We start from the raw sequence: 21,011 nt of genomic DNA on the forward strand, positions 1-21,011 counted from the left end.
AAAATCACACGAGAGGTAAGGAAATCGAGGTTATCGATAGGAGTCGTGTTCCACAGGTAGACTTGTAACATAGGACACATATTTTATTTCAACGTTTGATAATTTTTAATTACGAAAACGAAAATCAACGTGGAGACTTTATTTAACACGATTCTAACTTAACCGGTACAGTACTGCGTTGACGTAACATGATAACTTCGGAAGCTTCGGTTGGAATGTTAATTTCGATACATCTTAATGTTGGTAAGAGACGACGCGTTCGCGCATCAGGGCCTGTGATTACCATTTCGAATCTCCGCCAACGACGATCAAGGAATGCGCAAGTTTAAACTCAACAAAATCCGCGAGATATTTAAATAATACTCTTTCATAAAAACAATGCGGATGAAAACTATTTACACGAAACACTTGCATACATCTGTGTATAGGTATTTCGAATACCTAATATACTAGTATATGGAACTCAAAGAGGAATGGAACCTGTGTAAATATCGCCAAGCTTCGTCACAGGTAGTGTATAATCTCACATCGCGTTTCAAACTTAATAACTCAGAAAGAAGCGACATAGCGCGAAATAAATTAAAGTAATTAAAGTCAAGTCAAGCTCATCGGGTAATTTGCAGGCATGACCTTTCTCCCCATCGCCTTATTGTGTAGCAAATACTGCTGAACATGAGAGTAAATTATTAAGTCTCCAAACGCATTATGGAGAAGATTGATTCTAGGTAATAATCATAGTTTGTTTCTCCCAGTTCTGGTCTCCTTGGATTACTTCCTGTTTTGCTAGAAAAACAACCATGCCTCGAAGGCATCCCCCGAAGGTCTCCGATCTTAAACAATCTCTGTGTCTAATCCTTTTTTCTTCCTGTACTCGTATTCGGATTGGTAACCGGGTGGATGATTATGTTCGTGGACTCCGGTGGGCATGAACCTTTCGGCGATGACTGCACATTTGCCACGACAACCACGGTGTTGTTCGGCGCATCGATAATGGGATCGATTCAAGACTTCGGAGCGAGATGTCAGATTATACACATATCCTTCATGGACCAATTGCGGACGACCTCGAGCAGATAGTCTGTAAGTTACCGGTTCCACAACTGCAACGTTATATATATCATATTTTTTAACACACTGTAGTAGGGACATCGATCACATCTGCTTGTATGTTCAAGTTTATGAATCTGGTTTCTGAGATCCTCATCGGATAACAAGATAATTGAACAAGATCTAGTCTACCATCGCCTTCACGTTGACGGAGTTTAATGGATGTGCACATTGGCCTATGAGTCAACGATCGCATAACCGCGAGAGAAGTTATGATATCATATCATATACTTGCTAACTGCACGTTATGTCAGTTTTTTTTCTTTTTTTTTCAACACATGAATCTGGCTTCAAATACACTGGCGATCTTTGGATAACTGTATCAGTATTATATTGATGATAATGAACATACGTAACGTGGAAATAAATTAGAAAATATAATGGCTTCGAAGCATTTTACCTATGTATCGTCATAAATAATACAGCCAGGTTTCGATAGCTTTCAACATTAGCTTTTAACCATATCATTGAACAGTTGTTATTGACATCGGGCGATGAATGAGAGTCGATGAAGAGTTTTGTATTATATACATAGATATACATATAATGTTGTATATATGTATTGACTTTCATTCGCCAACAAGCTAACTTGTGACGCATGTGTTTATATGTATACATATATACATACATATATGAATTTATAACCGATTTTGATGTGCATGCAAATGTACGCAGGATCGCACTTATTGTCAGTCAGTGGTCGAACGTTAGGATTATATGCGATTGATGTACAGTATACAGGAATGCACAAATATCCTAGTATCCTGAAGAATAAATAATTTTCCCAGCCATGTAAAGCGTTTGGATGGTATTGAGATGAGAAGCATGTGGTGGAGGTGCGGGCTGAGACAAGACAACAGAACCATTCTTTGTGTAACATCGAGCTCGACATCTACCGAGTAATGAACGGTGTATGCATTTCCAATAAGTCTTTACACCGGCCTTGCAATGTACCGTGAAGATGTGACCACCGTGAGCCAGTTGAAGATTACCTCTGGAACTCCGCAGAAACGACAAGAGCCCTGAGAACACCAATACACTGACATCATTCTCTCACTCACCTTCTCCTGGCACGTAACATCGAAAGGTTCCGATAACCCATTTGTTTCAGTGCGAGTCTCTACGAGCAATTATTTCAAAACCAATTCATGATGATACAATCTAGCAATGTCAAGACCGCTAACTGAAACGGGGGAAAAAAGAGAGATGAGAAAAGAGAACAGTTTGGTGAAATCTCCGAATTACTTTGCGCTATAATCTAACCGAAGAGGTTATTGAATCATTCTGAGCAGTGTCAAACCGCTCAATTATGATACAGCTAGCCACATTTTCATTATTACTGCAGCAGCAAAGTCAGACTAGTTCGAGTGTTTGGCAAACAAAGTCAAAGTGACTGGTTGAGCACATCTTTGGCCAGATACTTTTTGTTCGAAACATTTGACCCGCAGCTACACACTGGATGTCAAGCCAAAAATTTTCAATCATTCATGGCTGTCATTCGTCAGTGTACGCTAAACATCGACTGTTGAAAACTAATGAGTGAATAAGAATCTCAGTGTGACGCGGACGGTATGAAATCAATCAAAATTGTCACAGCGTCTTGCCTGCTATATGACAAATTCGTATCAACATTACTCGGTATAGTTACGAATGCTATGTTTGATTATGCAGGCAAGGTTTTTCACAGAGATCTTGGATTAATGGTGAGTAAACGTCAATCCATCGACGGCAATTATTTAACGTCACCATTCAAATTGCACGCAAGTTTGGGGATAAAAAAACCAACAAAAAAACCGTCACCAAAAAAATATGAATCTGTATCGTAGTTTTTATTAAAAGATTGCCAGTGTACCAAAGAACAAACTATACATACGATGGTCGAATTGCAAAATTCGAATTTTAGAACGACTGTGATGTATTTAGCAATTGATCACGTGCAAAATACTGGGCTAGATTATTGTGAATTTGATAGATAATACGATCCTTTCATTCAACGGAAATGTGGGTAGGTATTACGATCCATCTATGCAAGCATGCGTTAAGTTAAATGTGTTAAACCGACACAAATGTTATGAGAGGTAGCATTATCTGCGTGAATAAAGTTGTTAGAATATTTCAACGATTCTCGGTGCTAACGTCTAATCGGTAGCGATACGGAACTAGATCAACCGAAATTTTTGGAAGTGTTTCAATATTTTCAGGACATGATATTCGATAAGCTTACCTTGTGTCACTTCTTCGCCTTGCGAACATGGTTCAGATATCAAACTGTTCGAAGATGCTTGTTCTCTGCAGGCCAGATCGCTATTCGGGTCCTCCTTCCGAATATCTACGGGTTACAAGAACAGCCCTTTGTTGGGTAAACGGAATGTAATTCTGGAAGTGTACCGACGTTGTAAAACATTCGATTACCTTTGCACGTGCTCCTTGAAGAGTTTAAATATTCTCCCAACGGCTCGTCCGCAAAGTAGGGTAATGTTTCCGGTAAATTGTAATCCTCTGGTGGTTCAGATTTGGCTTTAAGGCACCGAGGACTTTCTCCAAAGGCATCTAACTCTCTTAGTGGCGGCGGTGATATTCTGCTTTTCTTGGGGGTTGTCAAAGAAGATCTCGTCCCCGACTCGTTCGGTCTTTTCACAGAGACCGTACATTTGTCTGATGGTTTTGGTTGCACTTGGACTGCGCTGGTAACTGGACAATCGTAGAGGTCGAGCTCCACTTCTTCAACGTCGTCAGATAGATTTGTGTCTTTGCCCTCTGCAACCCTATCAACGGACTTGGACTCATCCTCGGCAAGGCCCTTGATTTTGAGGACCTCTGCGACTCTCAAAAATGAAGCAAGGTCACTGTGATTAACGTTTGCTTCGCCTTTGTACATGAACCTCAACAGAGCCTCGACCTCTGCGTAGCCGATATCTTTTAATACCACAACAGGATGTGTGCAAGGATTTACCTGGATAGAAAAGTAAACAGAAGTAGTAGCGTGCGGCGAACTTTTTTTTCCTTTGTATTTCAGTAATACCGTACCTTGAATATCTCCTTAAAATAAGGGCTGCATACCGACAAAACAAGCTTATGAGCTTGCAGTAGTTTGCCCTCCACAGCAATCGTGACATCGACTAATTCCTTGTCGGTTAAATGAGACAGGAAACCACAGGTCAAATTATCGGAAAAGTTGTTCCATTTTAGAGAGTAATCTGAGTTGTCTATATCCTTGGTAGCGCTGTTCATGTTTATCTGTAATACTGTAAATGAAATAACATGGCTTTGAGTGTATTATCTAAAGTTGTCGGATACACTCGAATGAAATAAGAGTGACGACAGCAGAGTAAAGCAAACAGAAATTTAAGTTTGAAATCCCCGATGCAAGTTTCTATTCAAGAACGACAGGATTCGATTAACAGATTTAGCTAGTCGTTGAAAATTGCACAGTTGACCAAAGTTTGACGTATGGTAAAAATTACTCGCGTATCATTACACGATTGTCCCGAATTTAATCAGACTATTAAATACGCGAGAGCAGTTTATCGTATTTAAAGTAACCGGAATACTAAATGTACAATTTGTGTTACATTTATCTGCATCTACCCTCGAAAATCTTCAATAAAAATGTCTCTTTTTTCCGTCGTTTCTTTCCTGCACCATCTATCCCTATCCATTCACTACTTTTTTTTCGCGGTTCGGGGTTAAGGGGGTGATTAAAAAAGTGGTCGTTGGGCGCAGAATCCTTGCCGAGTAAAAACAAAATTTACACCACGATATCGTCCTGCTCATACCATCTGGTGACTTGAAACATCAACTTATTCTGACTCTCATAAGCTCCAGTGGGTAAATGGTATCCCGAAGTATGCCGCTATTTGGTACACAAAATTACACAAATTAGAGGTTATACGAAACCGCAATAAACTATTGAAAGTTGCCTTAAACTGTATAAAACTACTCACAAATTGAATGAATTACAAGAGAGTAGAAACGTAAGTAAAACTTGCGTAAAATCAGAATAAAAATATGAACAAATGCTGTAATTACTTGATATTTACTTTTATCATAATAACATCGTTTGTATTTTTCTCTTAAGCTTAGGGCACATGATGTCGAGGGGAATTTTCATTTCAAAAAATTTGCAACGAAGATGGGTGAGCCTGGTTCAAATATCTAATGACTGTAGTGATCGATAACCCAACTCTAATAGGTGAATCTGATTCATATATTAGTAATAATTCCACTTACTTTTCTACCAGGCATCTACAAAGTTGATGGTAGAAATGGATCCAGTTGTCGATAAACAGTTGGAAACTGCTGAATTTAACCCTAAGAAACATCCGGGTATATTAAAATTACAATTCGTACAGGTGCCAGAATGGATTCAGAATGGCATGGTAAAGGCTATTGGAGGTATTTTAAAGCCTGCCCACGGATACTTGGCAGCAATTTGACGTTATGCATTTCGATGCTGATTAGAATAACACGGTTAACTTATTTAGTATCGTAGTAAACTTTACGTATAATTCTGCCTCAGATGGGTCGATGAAGAGTTTACGTCAAGGAGGAGAAAAATTGGCAGCTTATTTAAACCAGCGTCATCCTCCGCCTAACGCAGCTGAAGTAAATAGAAAGCTCTCCAAGGTGAAGCAGAAGTTTTTGGAAAAATTTGACACCAGTGAAATGAGCGAAGAGCAGATAGCAGAATTTCTGAAAAAAAACAGCATAAACATCAAAATGGCCTTGAAGCAGCACGTTTATCCTTGGCATGCAATCGAGTATGACGCCACAAGAAGTTTGCATTACATGTTAGGTCGTGCTGCGCAAGATTTTGCAGTTTTATATCGAATATTCAACGAAATCGCGACGACGGATAGAGATTTCAAACCAGAATCTTTGTTCGATTTTGGATCTGGTATAGGAACGGTGGTTTGGTGAGTTCCTCAAAGAACATAAGACGTTTCCTTTCGGATGTCGATGATCGGGTCTCAGACTAACCTCCCGTTAACGTTTCAGGGCGGCGCATAATTTTTGGAACAAATCGCTCAATGAATATTATTGCGTCGATCCTTCCAACGACATGCACACTGTTGCGGAATCTATTATAGGTAACCAACTGGGAAGCCCGAAGAACGTTTACTATCGACAGCATTTACCAGCCGCAGCAAGGGTGAGTGCATTTCGCCAAAAGCCATCCTCGGTCTAACACTCAACGCACTCCTTGTCAATATTTTAGTACACATCCAACATTGTCGTAAGTGCGTTTTCATTGTTCGAATTACCCAGTGCGGAGGCCCGACTAGAGGTGATCCTGAAGCTCTGGTTGAAAAGCGATAACTATCTGGTCATCGTAGAGCAGGGGACAAACGCAGGTTTCAAGGTATCGACGTAGCGATGAAAAAGGTTAAAATTTGTGAAAATTGTGTAACTTTCGCTGTTCGTGCCACAGCTCGTGACCGAGGCCCGCGATTTCATCCTGGACCTGTCCAACAAGCCATCGGAGAACGACGACCTTCGCCCTTTCCACATAGTCGCTCCGGTAAGTGAGGTTACACTGGTCAGAATCACGTCGTCAACAAACGTCCTTACTTAGCGCGACCCTTTCAGTGCCCCCACGACCTGATCTGTCCCAGGTACGTCCTGGATCGTACCCCCTGCAATTTCGTCGCTCCCTACACTACTCTGAAACTGGGTCAACACGTGACAAACAAACAAGAGCGGTATTCTTACGTGGTGTTCAAAAAAGGTGAGTTTCGAAGAACCGTAGCTGCTCTCCGCGGCGCTAACGTCCACGTGCCTTTTCTTTTCGGTTCGAAGGTGAACGACCGGAGGGCGTCGAGCCTTGGCCCAGGATAGTCAGACCGACCTTGGTCCGGTCGAAGCACACTATCTGCCGGATGTGCACGGGCGACGGTAAACTGGAAGAAATCGTGTTCACGGCCGCTAAACACGGAAAGTAAGTTCGCCGGACCCCGCCAAACATGCGAAGTAAGTAACCCGGTTAATTCTCTTCCAGGTTGGCGTACAGGTGCGCGAGGTACAGCAACTGGGGGGACAGATTGCCGCTGCAGATTCGACAGGGAACGGAAGATCCCGAGTGAAGCTCGCCGCGGTTATTTTAAAACGGACCGCACGACCGAATCGCATTTGTAAATATTATATGTATAGGTAAACAGGCTCGCCCATGTGCGAGTCGACGATCGGACGAATAAAATATTTGTATGAAAAATTTTTCCACTCTACTTTCTTCGCGCATATATGCAACGTCGTAAAATTCGCGTAAAGTGAAAGAGGTCCGTGAGAGGGCCCCCTGGGGTCCGCAGAGCGAAATTTGCGTCCGAAGTTGATCGCAAAAATTAGTAGGCCGAATTTCAAATTACCGGAGATTTCCTCGGTCGCGTTATGGAAATCGGTCGCGTCGAACGTCCGCTGCAAAGTCCGATGTCGAGTCCACGGAGTCCGATGTCGAGGGAGTAGCGGCGCGAAACTTCCACCAGAGTAGGGGAGTCGGGATAATAATTCGCGCCGGTGGACCCGCGAGGACTATATCAGCAGTTGCATTTTCTCTGTACGCGGTACAACGATTATTACGCCCGGTCTAGCAGGTAAGATTCACTTTTCATTACCGGAAATTCATTTTCGCTCCAAATTTTTCCATTTTTTCGTTCCGCATCTGCGGTTCGGAATCGCGTAAAGCGAACATTTTCTTTCCTCCAAATCTGCGGGGTCGAAAGGCGGCATCGGATCTCGTAGGTTTTATTCCAAGCTATATGGGATATCTTGTAACTCGGAAAGATTTCGGGGGGAGGAGTGGGGGGAGGGGGCCAAAACCGTTTTGGGTGCCGTTTTTGCGGGATTACGTAACAAAATACGCGTACGTATGTATGTACGTGTGCCGGCTGAACGCGACCGAGGTAAAAAATGACGAATCTCGCAGTTTCCGCGTACAACTTTCACCCAGAGATCGCCGCACCGATTGGGAGGAAGTCCGACCGCTGCTTCGTAACTGCTGATTTCACTCGTTCTCAGGGGCGCGCGTTAAAACGAACGTTTGATTCTCGAATATTTCTAACAATAAGCTCAAGTTCGCTACCGAAAGCCGACGATCTCGCCGGTTGGTTTCGAGTCCTGTGGTTCCACCGAGGACTTCTTTTTTTTTTTTTTTGTTTTCTTTTCGTCTCTCAGCAATGGGATCGCGAACGCGAAAGTCGGGGCTCGCGATGGGAGGTGTTTATTTCCGAACAAATGTTTGCATTGGAAAGTATTTCTGATGTAATCGGAGGTCGTATTTTGTGTCTGTTACAGGATGTTGCTCTTACTTCTGGTCGCTGTCTCCGCGCTGCTCTACCTATTTTATTCATCGACTTGCAGGAAGCCCAAGGGTTTCCCTCCAGGTGAATAACTGCGATCCGAGGGGGGTCTTCGACTTCCCAAATTTTATTCTTCAAGGTCGCTTAGAGTCCCACTTTTCTCTCGTTACTTCCTCTGGTTCCGTCTTTTGCGTCGTGGCTCCCTCGACACAGCTGTTGATTATTTTCCCCTTTTCTTTGTTTTTTCTTTACGTTCACCTTCCGCAGGACCAAAATGGTGGCCGGTGGTCGGCTCGGCTCTGGAGATATCGCGGTTGCGAAAGTCGAGGGGATGTTTGTACGAAACTCTTACGGTCCTTTTCGAGAAATACGGTCGGATATTCGGCCTGAAGATCGGGACGGACCGCATCGTTGTTCTGAACGATTACGAAACGATTCATTCGATGCTGACGAACGAGGACTGCGACGGGCGACCGACGGGCCCGTTTTACGAAACGAGAACGTGGGGCGAACGCCTAGGTAGATGAGTACAAACGCATTCGTTCATACAGCAACGGAATCGCACGATCAGCTTTGAATTTTCGTTGGACCTGATCGATTTTTTACCCGCTTTTCAGGAGTCCTGGTGACGGACGGTCCCCTCTGGGTGGAACAGCGTCGTTTCATTTTGCGTCATCTGCGGGAATTCGGGTTCGGGCGCGTCACCATGGCGTCGTTGGTCCAGGAGGAGGCGGTCCACCTGGTCGACCACCTGCAGAAATTATTCGAAGCCAAGGACGATCCGGGGACGAAGGAGCCCCGGGCGGAGGGCGACGCAGCCGAGGTGGCCAACAGCGGACAGATATACCAACTGGGCGGCGGTGATCGTGGGAAAAAAAGGAACCGCGCTACCGAAGATTTGAACGCCGTAGCGGACGACGCGCCCGGTTTAAAGGGCGCCTTGAAAATCGAGGACATGTACGTGAAGCCCGAGACGTACGACGAGATCAGAAAATTGTCAAGATCATGCGGAGTCATCGTGCCCGTCCACGACGCCTTCGGGGTCTCCGTTTTGAACACGCTCTGGGGAATGGTCGCTGGCAAAAGGTGACGTATCGTTATCGTTGAACACACCGTCGTGGCGCGAGTGCAAAGTGACATAACGTCTGACACGGTGTTGCGACTCGTTGGACCGGAAAATTGCAGCAGCGACCTATCATTTTCAGGTACAGAAACGACGACAGGGAGTTGATCTACCTTCAGAGTATACTGACCAAATTATTCAAGGACATCGACATGGTCGGTTGCCTGTTCAGTCATTTTCCAACTCTGAGATACGTCGCTCCTGTAATGTCAGGATACAAACAATTCGTCGACATACACCGGCAGCTCTGGGTATTCTTGAACGTAAGTAGAATCTAATCGACTGTAATTGTATCCGTACGACTGATCATTCATTAGGTCAACTATTGACGCCGCAACCATGACAGAAGCTGTGTTCTACGCACAGCATTTCTGCTCCTTTGCCTGATATAAATTACAACCAAGTATCAGCTCGGTACGGTACAATAGGTTTTGTTATGCGATGCAATTAGTTACATGTACAGATTGTGTGCATAAGTAGATATTGCATAACGATGCACGCCGCATATCTGTCTTGCATCTACACAGTTATACGGATATATTTCAGAAAGAGTTGGATAATCACAAAGCAACTTTCAATCCGAACCATCTCCGGGATTTAATGGATGCTTACATAAATATACTGCAAACGGAACACGGTGAAAGTTATTCAGGTAGGTTTTTCAAATCTGCAACGTATCATGACACGTACCAGGTGTAGGTATAAGTAAACTACATACATGTAAAGAACAACATTTATATACACCAGATGTACACACACACAGGTCTAGGGTATTAAGCTTATAACGTACGTACATCTTTACCTATACAGATTATTTGGGTATACTATGGCATACTATCAACTATGTATTTCCAAACAATGAAATTTCAGAAACTCAGCTGCTGGCTACGTGCATTGATTTGTTCATGGCTGGTTCTGAAACGACCTCCAAAAGTTTGAGCACATGTTTCCTGTATCTGGTGCTCTACCCGAGTGTTCAGGAGAAGGCACAGAAAGAGATCGACGAGGTCGTCGGCAGGGATCGAACCCCAACGCTCGCAGACCGACCCAGGTATGAATTGAAAGAGAAGTGCGAATGCACCGGGACAATTTGAGAGACGATTTCTCACTACTTTCAGAATGCCGTACATGGATGCAATCGTTCTCGAATCACTGAGGATGTTCGCGGGAAGGAACATGAGCATTCCACACAGAGCTCTGAGAGACACGATCATTGCTGGCTACCGGATACCAAAGGTAATGCTTCTCGTGCGAGGAGCACCTGGTTGGAATGATTCTCAAGCGCGTTTCTATTTCCAGGATACCATGTTGGTCCTGAACTTCAACAGGTTGCTGATGGACGAATCATGGGGGGACCCGGAGGTTTTTCGACCCGAAAGATTTATCAACGACGAAGGATCCATCACCGTGCCGAGTCGATATATTCCTTTTGGACATGGTGAGGAAATATAAACAGAAAAAACAAAAACATTCCTATCTTTTGAGTCGAGAATCAAATGAGTTGATATTTCAGACGAATACCTACAAGTGCGAACATTATGTTGCAGGCAAGCATCGGTGCATGGGCGAATTGTTGGCGAAAAGCAACATTTTTCTACTCACAGCTGCGCTGCTGCAAAAATTCAAATTTTCGCCAGTACCAGGTGAAGATAAACCCTTGGTCGAATTCGTTGACGGGGTTACGGCGTGCCCGAAGCCATACCGGGCCCTCGTTACCTTCAGATCTGACCATTGATCGGCTCACAGATAACTATGAAGCTGCATTTAATCGTCTCGTTGGATTGAAAACTAAACGAGTAGTAAACCCAAAGTTACGGCAATTGGGAAGCGCGCTAAAACTATCGAACGAGATTCACAGATGAAGATATTCATTTTCTTTCCAAGTGACGGAGACAAACGATGATCGCTCGTTTTTTTTTTTACCTTTTTGTTTCAACAAAAATACGTATGCATACACATTTTACAGGCAGTGTGTCCAATCTAATCGTTTCAAAATCATGCCAAGAAATTTCAAAGCAGCTGCACCGATTCGATTATTTTTGCCATCGTACAGACTGTAACGCAGGAAGGCATGTTTACCCGAATATACCTTTAAAAATTCATAGACGTGAATAGATATCTTAAAATCTATCTTGTTAGTTATCGAGAAGAGATTAGAGAAAAATAAATAAATTGCAAAAAAAAGACTGTAGAGTTCGTGCGGTCGATAAAACATCGCTGTACAAAATTATTGTAAAATAAAAAAATATGCAAGACACGGTCGTATCCCCACCTTGGTAGGGAGGTATCTACGCTACAACTAGATATTATACACGTTCATTTACATACGTATACATATACCCATAATTATAATGCGTATATGTATGCGTTCCAGTGCTGAAATATATCTCAAATCACCGTATTTTTCTTCTTTTTTTTCGTCTCTTTCAAAAACACTGTACAGTGGTGCGATATGAAATATTATAATACTCGACATGTAAATAAATTATACACATAGCTATAGGACGCTATACGCGAGGACGCATCCGTATTTCTGCATATCTTATCGGTAAATGTGTTCAGTAACGAAAAAATCTTCGAGACCTCCTCGTCTCCGAGTGTCAGCTTGGCTGGCTTTCGATAATGTGTATCTGGACACAATTTGGAAAAATAATATGATATATCACGAGTTCCAGAGAAAGCACTGTGTCTAGGACAGATGTAGAGATCATTGAAACATAACCTTGACTCACCTCGGAAAGAATAGCCCAATTGTCACTTTCGCTATGAACCGTAAGTCGAAGTGCCGCTATCTTGCCCAAACCGCTTTCCACTGTCCCTTCAGCCACCCCAAGCGGGTCGAATTTGCCTGAAATAAAGTTTGACATTGAACATTGTTCGCGTCTTCGATTCTACAAAAAAAAATTCATCGACTCTCAAGAGACCACTCGATATATTTATTAAGCAGCCAATAATTTTCGCACCTATCACAACGTAACCATCCTCAGTGACGTTGTTAGAATTTCTATTGACCGATGCAGAATCCATGGGAAGGACTTCAACTGTAGTGTTGTAAAATCTATCCGACGGATGCTCCGCGTTGCCACTACGAAACAGGTACCTGAGCAGAAAGTTTCAACGTGAATTCAGCTGTAGAGGTATAGAAAATATTATCAAACAAAATCCAATACAGGTTACACACTTTTTAATAAAAATTGGGCTGGTGAACTTGAATCGCAAGTGATCTCCCGGCTGTGGCAAGAGACCCCAAAAAAATGACTCGCCTTTGTACGCTTTCTGCAACGTGTATTGCTTGTAAGATTTTATTTGAGTTTCCACCGTTGCATCGGGATTCAAGTGACCATAAAATAATGTCAATTTGCCGAACTGATTGTCCTGTGAACATAAATGATACAAAAGGTTATTACGGAAGAGTCCAGTTCGATCGATGACATTTTCTTTTCCAGAGCAACACAACCACATTACCTTTAGTTTTTGAACTTTACCCTTCAACGAAGAGTGCATGCCAATGTGTTGAAAAAGCGAGGGTTTGTAGTGTACCCAAAGCTCGGCTTTAGCCATTTTACAATGTTTCTGTGGAAAAAATCTAAACGTTAATCAGATTTTGCATAGCATCGCAGAGCCGTAGTTGGGATGCTTACGCTGTCTTTGTCTAAGCTGCAAACTTTGGTGGAGACCAGATCGTCCAGTAACCAATCGACGGGCTTGTCGTTGTGAAACATCAGTATGAACTGGACCAGCCATGGTAAATCAACGCATTTGAACATTTTACCAATGAAACCGAGCTGACAAAAATCGAGAATAAACCATTCTTCCTTCAGACTAATTTTGTGTAAGGCGTAAGATTTCATCGTAGTTATAAAGTTCTTCTTTGCCAGTATATCATCTTCGAGTTGAACGTAAAACGTTCCTTTGGTACGAGCGTACGACATAAGAAAGGCAAAGTCGAAATTTTGTTTCGATCTCCACACAACACGTTGATGAGCATCGCCCAAGGTGTCGCGAAGCTTGCTCATGTCCGGGTAGTAGTAAACAGACGGCGATATCACCTCTATCAATCCGACATCGCACTCCTCGGGAAATCTGGCAATTCATCAAAATACTTGCGGGTAAAATTATAATCGCCCAGCACGATAATACCACCAATTAAGTTCCAGATAGAACCGGCAATGAAAGCTCACTGGGCAACTTACTGGACTTCTATTTGCTTAGCGACGTAGGAAACATACTCCAAATCGGTCTGGAATAAACATCGGGTCATCCACATTTAGTAATCCACTTCTGGGCAATAGTAAAGCGCACTTACCTCAGCTACGAATACAACGATAACGGTATCAGCCGCCTCTTCGTCGGTCATGGAATCGATCAAGTTCTTCAAAGTAGCGAGCAGGTAACTTTGAACCTCCCTTTTGACAGTTGGTACGCCGAGAACCATGCCGGTACCCGATCGACCTTTTCCTTGGAAGAATGCAAGCCGTAGACTGTTCGCGTCGTCCAATAAATGGGGCAAGAAATTATATATAGACGGCAACTTGATGCCCGTGTTATTGGAGGAGGAGTTGTTCATGAGGAACTGAAGGTCGGGAAAACTATGGCTATTCTCCAGGAGCTGAGACAGGTGGTGCGACAACATGTTGACCTCCTCCTGGCTGCTCATGTACTTCGCATTGAGGTGCTGCAACTTGGCCTGGAGCTCGGCGATGCTGTTTTGCAGCGAGGTTTCCTCGTGCATTTCGGGTGACGACATGAGGTTCAATATAGAACAGGGTACCAGTACGACCAGCAGGATGAATAAACAACGACGCCGCATCGGAGTCAGTGTAACAATATTGGACACCATCCTTTTTATGCTCGACCCTGCATAATGACATTATCCACTGTTCACGAACGACCATAATATTCGGATGGATAATCTAAGCTGTACGAGCATCGGTTATCGAAGGGTCGCCCATCAACGGCCGCATTTCTATCCTCGGTAAATTACTCATCTGCCGATTCCTGTAAGTAGCTCGCCGCAATTTTACTCAGGGTGGAATACGGCCCCCTGCGAGCGGGTGTCTGGGCGTCGTTCGCACTCAACGATTAATGTTATGCATAATCTGTCATACGTCTTAGGAGGTTATGTGACACACTTTTGACATTTCAAAGCGAATCTCTACGCGGCCAGGATGGGGTAGCAGCCGAGGTGCGAGACAGTAAGCACGTGCGGTAACATCGGTGAGAACGGCGTAGTCCCATGTGCTTCGCGATCGCGACGGCGAATGTCCGCTGATCTTTAACACGTCATCCCGACGAATACCCTTGAAAGCACCTGATTACTCGCGATCTGGATTACGTCGACGCGTGAACAGGATCATCGGTTTTTACGGGCGTTCACTTCGCCTCGTCAGGGCCGACCGGAAAAAACTTGCCTCGGTTTCTCGAGCGTTCAGGCCACCGTATTGTCCACTGGCGAATTGAAATTTGTAATATTCAAATAACTCTCATAATATTTGGTCGTGGGGTTCGATTCCGTACCGTCCGGAGATAACGCGCGCCGAACAATTTCACACCGCGCGTATTTCAACTTAATATCCGAAAGCGTGCGCCGTTGACTGCGATCATCAATCGTGCGTGCCGGCCCACGATTGATACCTGGATGTTCACCTGGCATTATTCACAAGTTCGATTGATAAATTTATAAACGCGATATCTGTTGATCTCGTTGAGCCGTAATTACATAATACACATCCTCATGCGTGCGGTACGTAATTTCTCGTATCATATCGCAATCTATGCATGTATTGGCATAAATTAAAAGTAATGCAACGATCCACTAACGGTAGTATAATACTCACTACTATATGGTCTAATTGTAAGCGTGTAAGTCATCGGGAGCGGGACGAAAAAACGGCAAGGTGCACCTTGACGTCTCCAGTTTTCCTGAAATTTTTTTCAATTAACTAAAATTCTTTTAAATCTTAAATTGGACTCAAGAAATTGACTCGGTCAACGTGTCGTAGCGTGGCACATATGCCATAATTTTGTTCTTTGTCGTTTGCCGAAGATAAAAGCTACACTAGGCCACGAGATATCTAATCTTATCAATGAGTAATCCGAGCGAAGGTATGCGTCGTTGTAATCGATTGATTAATCCTGTTTTGTAATATCTACCGTGCAGATTGTGAGCTACACAACTTTACCATAACTATAATTGCAGCCTTCACACTCCACCTCCGCATATTATACTCAAAGGTCCGGATTCGTTGCCGATACTCATGAGCATATCGCAGGCTTTTCGTTTCGTGATCTGGTCCGGTTTACTTTTTTGAGTTTTCCCACTACCTGTGGGCAATTTCAAGTATCTTGAGTTCAAGAATTCGGATTTTCAAACAGAACTTGTTTACCTGTAGAAATAATCTGTAGAGTATAAGATGTGGACTAATGCGTAATACAGATGGACGACATTATTATTCCGTGGTAATAATTGAGATAGCTAATAAATATGGATGAAAAATTGATGCGGGGTTTATTGATCTCAAATTGAAATATAATAAGTTAGACTGAATACAAATAAGAGTCGAGTTTTGTCTTAGCATTCGGCGGCGACGTGAACGGCGAAAACCAGGCAATAGAAAACCTACCAAATACAGCCTGGATCGACTTCCATCGACTGTTTCGAACCCAGCGTGCCTCTTCTTTTTTGAGTTGCTCGATTCCCTGGAAAATAATATATATTTTCACATCGTTCCAGAGCCCAGCAGCTTCGGAAGTACAAATTCATCGCAATCGCCTACCGTCTCATCATTCCAAATGGCTTGAAGTTGCGTCCCGAGCATTACCGCAGTGAAGATTGCAAACAGAAGCGCTTCGAAGGTGAGAAATAAAAGTAGCACAACCGTAGCAGGGGGACTAAAAGTAGAGCATTCTCTCCATTCTTGTCTCACACAAGTCGTGAATTGCTGAACGCACAAGAACAAGGACTGCAGTGAGATGCCAGCGATATAAAACTGGAAAAGCATTGGACACGATTAGCCGACAACTTAGCCATATCTTTGACGATGCACAGTTCAAATTTACAGGTTTGGGGAATGATCATCGATTAAAAAATACATCAGAAGACAACACAACTTACGGTAAAAAGTACAAAATATTTCTGGTTATTTTCCCCTACGCAATTATTGACCCAAGGACAGTGGTGATCCATTTTCCTGATGCACCTGTCGGTAAGTAAAATTAATGGCGATCAGATTTTGAAGTCTGCAGAAAGCGGTGTTACAATTTGGAACAAACATTAACCCTTATCAGGATTTATGCACGAGGAGTTTGATTACTACCTCTGGCAAACTGAGCAATGATGCGCCCTATCCGGTTTGATAGAGCAGCACTTCGGACATTTGAATATAACTTGTCCTTCCCTGAATCCCATTTGTTGAATCATTTCCTTGGTCGCGTTGCCCTTTGGAACTGCGCCCTGCAACCGAGCCAGGTAGAGCTCATCGATCGATACTTCTACATTTCTTTGCTCTGATTTAATTTCTTGCAACAGAACTTACCGGATCCGTGAACATCGTTTTCAGATGGGAGGCAAAGGCCAAAATTGCTAGGGACTGAAATATGGCCATGTTAAAGGTAGCGTAAAGCGTATTGACGCTAGGAATAAGTATAACCGCCATAACCACAAACTCTGCGTAAATGATCAGCAGCCATGTCAACAAGGCACAGATAATACCGCATATATCCTAAAACAGAAAACGTACATTGTTCACCGAATGTTCCAGAGCTCAGTCATGTGAGAGTGTTTTTTAAGTTATCTATTTCAAATAGAAGTGGCTCACCTTGATACACCAGAATTTGCCGCTGCAACATTTATTATGGATATCCTTTTCTCTGTTGAAGGGTATGTATTCATAATCCATGATTCGAGTAATCGCGAGAGCTTCAAAATCAAACTCTTCAAGCCTCAAAGTAACGTCATTTGCGTAGCTGTGCTCCTAACCATTTTTTTTTCTGAAATATAGAAGCAGATCGAGTAATTTCAAGATAGAAAATGTGGAGAGAAAACTGAGGAAGACTACAGCGTGCCTTAGATGAGTTATAATTTTGTTAGAGTTGAGCTAATCCATCCGACATCGGGCACCGAAGGCCAAAATCTTGCCAGAGGTATTTGTAAGCTACGAACACAGCGTACTATGAGGAGGTTAGGAAAAGGCAGACCCGAGTGGAATTGGCATAGAATCTGCGGTCATGTGTGTGTGTTGGCGGAAACAAAAACAAAATAACAGACACTTGGGTAAAGATTGCTCTTGATCTGGACGATTATTTGAAAAGAATTTCTCAACAGTAATAGCAAGACCTGCAATGAAATGATTCATCAATCAAGGCAGGGCGGTTCGAATGAGACTTTTTATTCAATTACAGTGCAATAAATTGACCAGAAGATAGTTCGCATACCGAATGAAAAACAAAGAATCTCTGATCGACAGACAGAATTTCAGACATAACTGAAATTTGAGCGAGACTCGTCAACGGACGTTCGGTACGCTACTTTGCGTTAGTTACGATATATTTGACATCGTCGAGATTGGAAGACATACCTAATCAGGGGCGATTTTGATTAACAAGTAACATCACTGTTTAATATTCAAAGTTTCATCTCCGTCCACCGCTACCACCTGGGTCGGCTGTCACAAGTTACAAGTTCATCGCGAGCGACGTCTGCGTCGGTTACGTCACAATAACTTCCGAGCAACAACGCTGTGGATATACCTCCGAAGCAACGCGATGCACGAAGGACACGTCCGATACGTCACACCCGCACGATATTATTGGACAAAAATGTGTCGAAAACTCCTCGGTTCCGATCATCTCTGATCCCGAGTTTGAGAGGAAAAAACTGTGCAGTCTGTAATCAGACTTCAATCTCTGAACGAAGCCCTCTGAATTCGTTACCGGAGCGCTCCCAGCAGCTCCACACCACAGCGGACCGCAGGTGGCAATAGTGCCATAACTGGTTCAATGGCGCAATTTGACATCGTTCCGCACTTTTTTGACTATGAGGTTCCGCAGTTAAAGTCTTTTAAGTACATCGTTGACCGTGAGCATATCGCGTAAGTTGACGTCACGACGTACGTCGCGTCCGCTCGACGCAACGTAACCTGCTGTTCCTTCAACTCTTACAACTCAGCTGAAAGTCTGAAACCATGATGACCGAGTACAATATGGATGCATAAATGAGTTCTTTCCTTGACATTATTTCTTTTTTACAACACTGTGACATAAACCATAACTATACACACACAGGAACACACGATGGCGGTGAGTAAATTTACTACAAGGATCAAAGTCTTTTATGTTTGTCATGTTTGTCACTTTTTTTTTGTTTCATCTGCGGTCAGCATTGTATGCAAGTCCACATGTTTCCTATTATTGCGAATTATACGCTGCATGATTTCTGATTGCACCGCAGTTGAAAACATATAAAAAGAATATCGAACATAATGGACCAATTGAGACACTGGGATGAAGGAATTCAAATTTACCCAGCCATCGGAAGCTCTAATTCCTAATTATGTTTTACAGCCACCCACAAAAAGTACAAAAGTCGCAACAAAAGGGGGTAAACAAATCGTGGAAGAAAATGTCTCCACCCTCAGTTTTTATCGGAACATGGTATTTGGGGCTTCTGGTATTTACCTGACGGCAATGATGGTCTTCTTTGCATTTACTACTTTCACCATAGTAAGAAACAATTCTGCACATAATCAGCTATATCTAATGGATAAGTCAAGGACTGATATACATTTTACAGTCCCTTCCCAGAATGAATAAACTAACTTCTAAAGATCTGATGTAATGATATAATGATTAAGAATCAGTCATAATTGCAACCCAAGATGATTCATGAACTGGTTTTTATTTTCGTCATTCTTGTTTAAGAAACAACAAATCTCTTAGAATCGCTGTATGGTTAGCCAGTCTACGATTTTTTGAAATTCTCCAAATTGTTTTTGAATCTCTGTCTATAGCCTTATGATTGTTTGCAACAAAATCCCCTTTTTTTTTTTAATCAGCGGTCATCGTGTTCATGATATTCTTACAGACGTTGACGATACTCACCGGCGTGGTATATGTAGCTAGCTATCAATTCATGGTCTACATGGCACGGGCGAAATTTTCAGAGTCTGGTCAGCTTCTAGATTCAGGTGTTGATCTGAACATGGAAGGGGGCATTGCCGAGTAAGTAGAAATGGAATATCAACCTTATTCGGCAAATCGAAATTTCCCCCAAAATAAATGATCCCCCGAATAGATAGCGAATTCCCCAACAAGGAGACCTTGGAGTGGAAAAAATTATGAGAATCGCCTCGCTAAAATTTGAAATATTCGCATTTTCTTTTTCATATTCAGGCACGTCAAGGATCTCATCATCCTCACATCCGGAGTACAAGTTCTTTCTTTGATATCAAACTATTTTTGGTTGCTATGGTTACTGGTGAGTATGCTCAACATCACCCAACTTACGATTTTTCTCTTCCCTGGATGTTCCATTACGTATTACATATTTTCAGGCTCCATTGCGCGGGGCATGGATGCTGTGGAGCAAGATCCTATCCCCTTGGTTCTTCGCAGCGCCTCAGGAGCAGCCAGAAGTTGATGAAAAGAAGCAGCGAAAGCTGGAGCGAAAGATGGCTAAGCGTCATTGATCCCCGGCGAATGAATTACCCGATAACTTGGCATCGACTCTTGTCGAACACCGTACACTGGGTAGGCCCAGCTGGAGTGTCGAGTAGAAGTGAGAGAACAAGAAACAAAATGAAAATGAACTGATTTGTACATATAGGTGAATTTTCGATAAATCTGGAGTTTCGTACATTTTCTTTCTCATCACCCCCTCCGACGCCAACAATTATTTTCAGCCACCGCTCTTTACTTCGAGCTGTCAGATCATAGCATCGGGGACATGCTTCGTTTCCCTGTTGACTATAATATCGGCCAAAGTTACAGGTAGATTGAATATGTGGGTACCGGGATAATTACGATTCGTTTCGCAGTTTCCAACCAATCGATCGTAGAGCTTAATATTTACACTCAACGAACGAGTGACCGTGTCGGAACCAATTTTCGTATGAAATTTGTTTTCGCCTCAGCAGGTCTCGGTGTGTCTGAACTTCTCGTTAACGGCATGTCTGACGCACACAGTCAATCCTAGTTTAGAGTTTACAATGACGAGAATATTGCGCTTTCAGCTTATACGATGTTTACGAAAACATGTTTTCACGCCCGTCTTTAGTTGCTGTGTAACCTGTATTTAGCATTTCTGATACTGTAACATATGCCCATCCGACCTGTGTCGTTCAGCCGCTAGAATTATACTGGTTTTTACCTGGCTCATTAATTGTGCTATATCTTTTTGCATTGTAACCATTCATTGTCCGCCTAACATTTATTTAGCCGATCCGTTCGGTTGTTTTTGTATGATCGACCTCATCATCCTTCTTATATCTTCG

At 42.9% G+C, this 21,011-nt stretch overlaps 6 protein-coding genes across 19 annotated transcripts; 3 read left to right on the top strand and 3 right to left on the bottom strand.

The window, feature by feature from the left end:
* Nucleotides 1–65: 65 nt before the first annotated feature.
* On the bottom strand, nucleotides 66–5,466 carry LOC105686475 (zinc finger and BTB domain-containing protein 14-like). Of its 5 annotated transcripts, none has more exons than XM_048659691.1 (6): nucleotides 5,338–5,466; nucleotides 4,135–4,352; nucleotides 3,520–4,060; nucleotides 3,332–3,436; nucleotides 2,004–2,129; nucleotides 66–1,100 (listed from the first exon to the last, which is right to left on the bottom strand). In XM_048659691.1, the coding sequence occupies exons 2-6, from the start codon at nucleotides 4,336–4,338 to the stop codon at nucleotides 832–834; spliced, it is 1,245 nt and encodes a 414-aa protein (XP_048515648.1). In that variant the 5' UTR covers nucleotides 4,339–4,352; nucleotides 5,338–5,466; the 3' UTR covers nucleotides 66–831. The 5 variants fall into 5 exon arrangements, with proteins under 5 accessions (XP_048515648.1, XP_048515645.1, XP_048515647.1 ...); XM_048659688.1 differs by lacking the exon at nucleotides 5,338–5,466 and adding an exon at nucleotides 4,680–4,832; XM_048659690.1 differs by lacking the exon at nucleotides 5,338–5,466 and adding an exon at nucleotides 4,696–4,819.
* LOC105686474 (methyltransferase-like protein 17, mitochondrial) lies at nucleotides 4,883–7,318 on the top strand. 4 transcript variants are annotated; one of them, XM_012401345.3, is made up of 10 exons: nucleotides 4,883–5,081; nucleotides 5,191–5,243; nucleotides 5,349–5,502; nucleotides 5,627–6,023; nucleotides 6,106–6,259; nucleotides 6,326–6,469; nucleotides 6,539–6,628; nucleotides 6,697–6,835; nucleotides 6,907–7,045; nucleotides 7,106–7,318. In XM_012401345.3, exons 2-10 carry the CDS (start codon nucleotides 5,196–5,198, stop codon nucleotides 7,188–7,190), a joined length of 1,350 nt encoding a protein of 449 aa, XP_012256768.2. In that variant the 5' UTR covers nucleotides 4,883–5,081; nucleotides 5,191–5,195; the 3' UTR covers nucleotides 7,191–7,318. The 4 variants fall into 4 exon arrangements, with proteins under 4 accessions (XP_012256768.2, XP_012256767.2, XP_048515644.1 ...); XM_012401344.3 differs by having other exon boundaries at nucleotides 4,919–5,081; nucleotides 5,186–5,243; XM_048659687.1 differs by lacking the exons at nucleotides 4,883–5,081; nucleotides 5,349–5,502 and having other exon boundaries at nucleotides 5,219–5,299.
* A 226-nt stretch (nucleotides 7,319–7,544) lies between these two features.
* Nucleotides 7,545–11,777, top strand: LOC105686479 (probable cytochrome P450 303a1). Of its 2 annotated transcripts, XM_012401354.3 has the most exons (10): nucleotides 7,545–7,694; nucleotides 8,395–8,483; nucleotides 8,667–8,918; nucleotides 9,017–9,485; nucleotides 9,605–9,785; nucleotides 10,069–10,174; nucleotides 10,393–10,573; nucleotides 10,641–10,758; nucleotides 10,822–10,960; nucleotides 11,070–11,777. In XM_012401354.3, the coding sequence occupies exons 2-10, from the start codon at nucleotides 8,396–8,398 to the stop codon at nucleotides 11,255–11,257; spliced, it is 1,722 nt and encodes a 573-aa protein (XP_012256777.2). In that variant the 5' UTR covers nucleotides 7,545–7,694; nucleotide 8,395; the 3' UTR covers nucleotides 11,258–11,777. The 2 variants fall into 2 exon arrangements, with proteins under 2 accessions (XP_012256777.2, XP_048515638.1); XM_048659681.1 differs by having other exon boundaries at nucleotides 7,548–7,694; nucleotides 10,641–10,960.
* Nucleotides 11,778–11,968: 191 nt separating this feature from the next.
* Nucleotides 11,969–15,843, bottom strand: LOC105686473 (alpha-1,3-mannosyl-glycoprotein 4-beta-N-acetylglucosaminyltransferase A-like). The gene is made up of 10 exons (XM_012401343.3): nucleotides 15,705–15,843; nucleotides 15,360–15,444; nucleotides 13,829–14,379; nucleotides 13,716–13,762; nucleotides 13,164–13,605; nucleotides 12,988–13,095; nucleotides 12,704–12,897; nucleotides 12,486–12,622; nucleotides 12,255–12,370; nucleotides 11,969–12,152 (listed from the first exon to the last, which is right to left on the bottom strand). The coding sequence occupies exons 1-10, from the start codon at nucleotides 15,741–15,743 to the stop codon at nucleotides 12,123–12,125; spliced, it is 1,749 nt and encodes a 582-aa protein (XP_012256766.2). The 5' UTR covers nucleotides 15,744–15,843; the 3' UTR covers nucleotides 11,969–12,122.
* Nucleotides 15,844–16,005: 162 nt separating this feature from the next.
* On the bottom strand, nucleotides 16,006–18,240 carry LOC105686476 (palmitoyltransferase ZDHHC3). 6 transcript variants are annotated; one of them, XM_012401352.3, is made up of 7 exons: nucleotides 18,099–18,240; nucleotides 17,340–17,740; nucleotides 17,058–17,243; nucleotides 16,839–16,975; nucleotides 16,637–16,721; nucleotides 16,299–16,511; nucleotides 16,006–16,221 (listed from the first exon to the last, which is right to left on the bottom strand). In XM_012401352.3, exons 2-7 carry the CDS (start codon nucleotides 17,418–17,420, stop codon nucleotides 16,060–16,062), a joined length of 864 nt encoding a protein of 287 aa, XP_012256775.1. In that variant the 5' UTR covers nucleotides 17,421–17,740; nucleotides 18,099–18,240; the 3' UTR covers nucleotides 16,006–16,059. The 6 variants fall into 6 exon arrangements, with proteins under 6 accessions (XP_012256775.1, XP_048515650.1, XP_048515654.1 ...); XM_048659693.1 differs by having other exon boundaries at nucleotides 17,340–17,857; XM_048659697.1 differs by having other exon boundaries at nucleotides 17,340–17,675; nucleotides 18,099–18,237.
* Nucleotides 18,241–18,678: 438 nt separating this feature from the next.
* On the top strand, nucleotides 18,679–20,376 carry LOC105686478 (transmembrane protein 208). Its single transcript, XM_012401353.3, has 5 exons — nucleotides 18,679–18,819; nucleotides 19,084–19,242; nucleotides 19,604–19,740; nucleotides 19,912–19,996; nucleotides 20,073–20,376. Exons 1-5 carry the CDS (start codon nucleotides 18,814–18,816, stop codon nucleotides 20,205–20,207), a joined length of 522 nt encoding a protein of 173 aa, XP_012256776.1. The 5' UTR covers nucleotides 18,679–18,813; the 3' UTR covers nucleotides 20,208–20,376.
* Nucleotides 20,377–21,011: the final 635 nt, after the last annotated feature.

The sequence above is a fragment of the Athalia rosae genome, chromosome 8 (genome assembly GCF_917208135.1).
Source record: "Athalia rosae chromosome 8, iyAthRosa1.1, whole genome shotgun sequence".
Lineage (NCBI taxonomy): Eukaryota > Metazoa > Arthropoda > Insecta > Hymenoptera > Athaliidae > Athalia > Athalia rosae.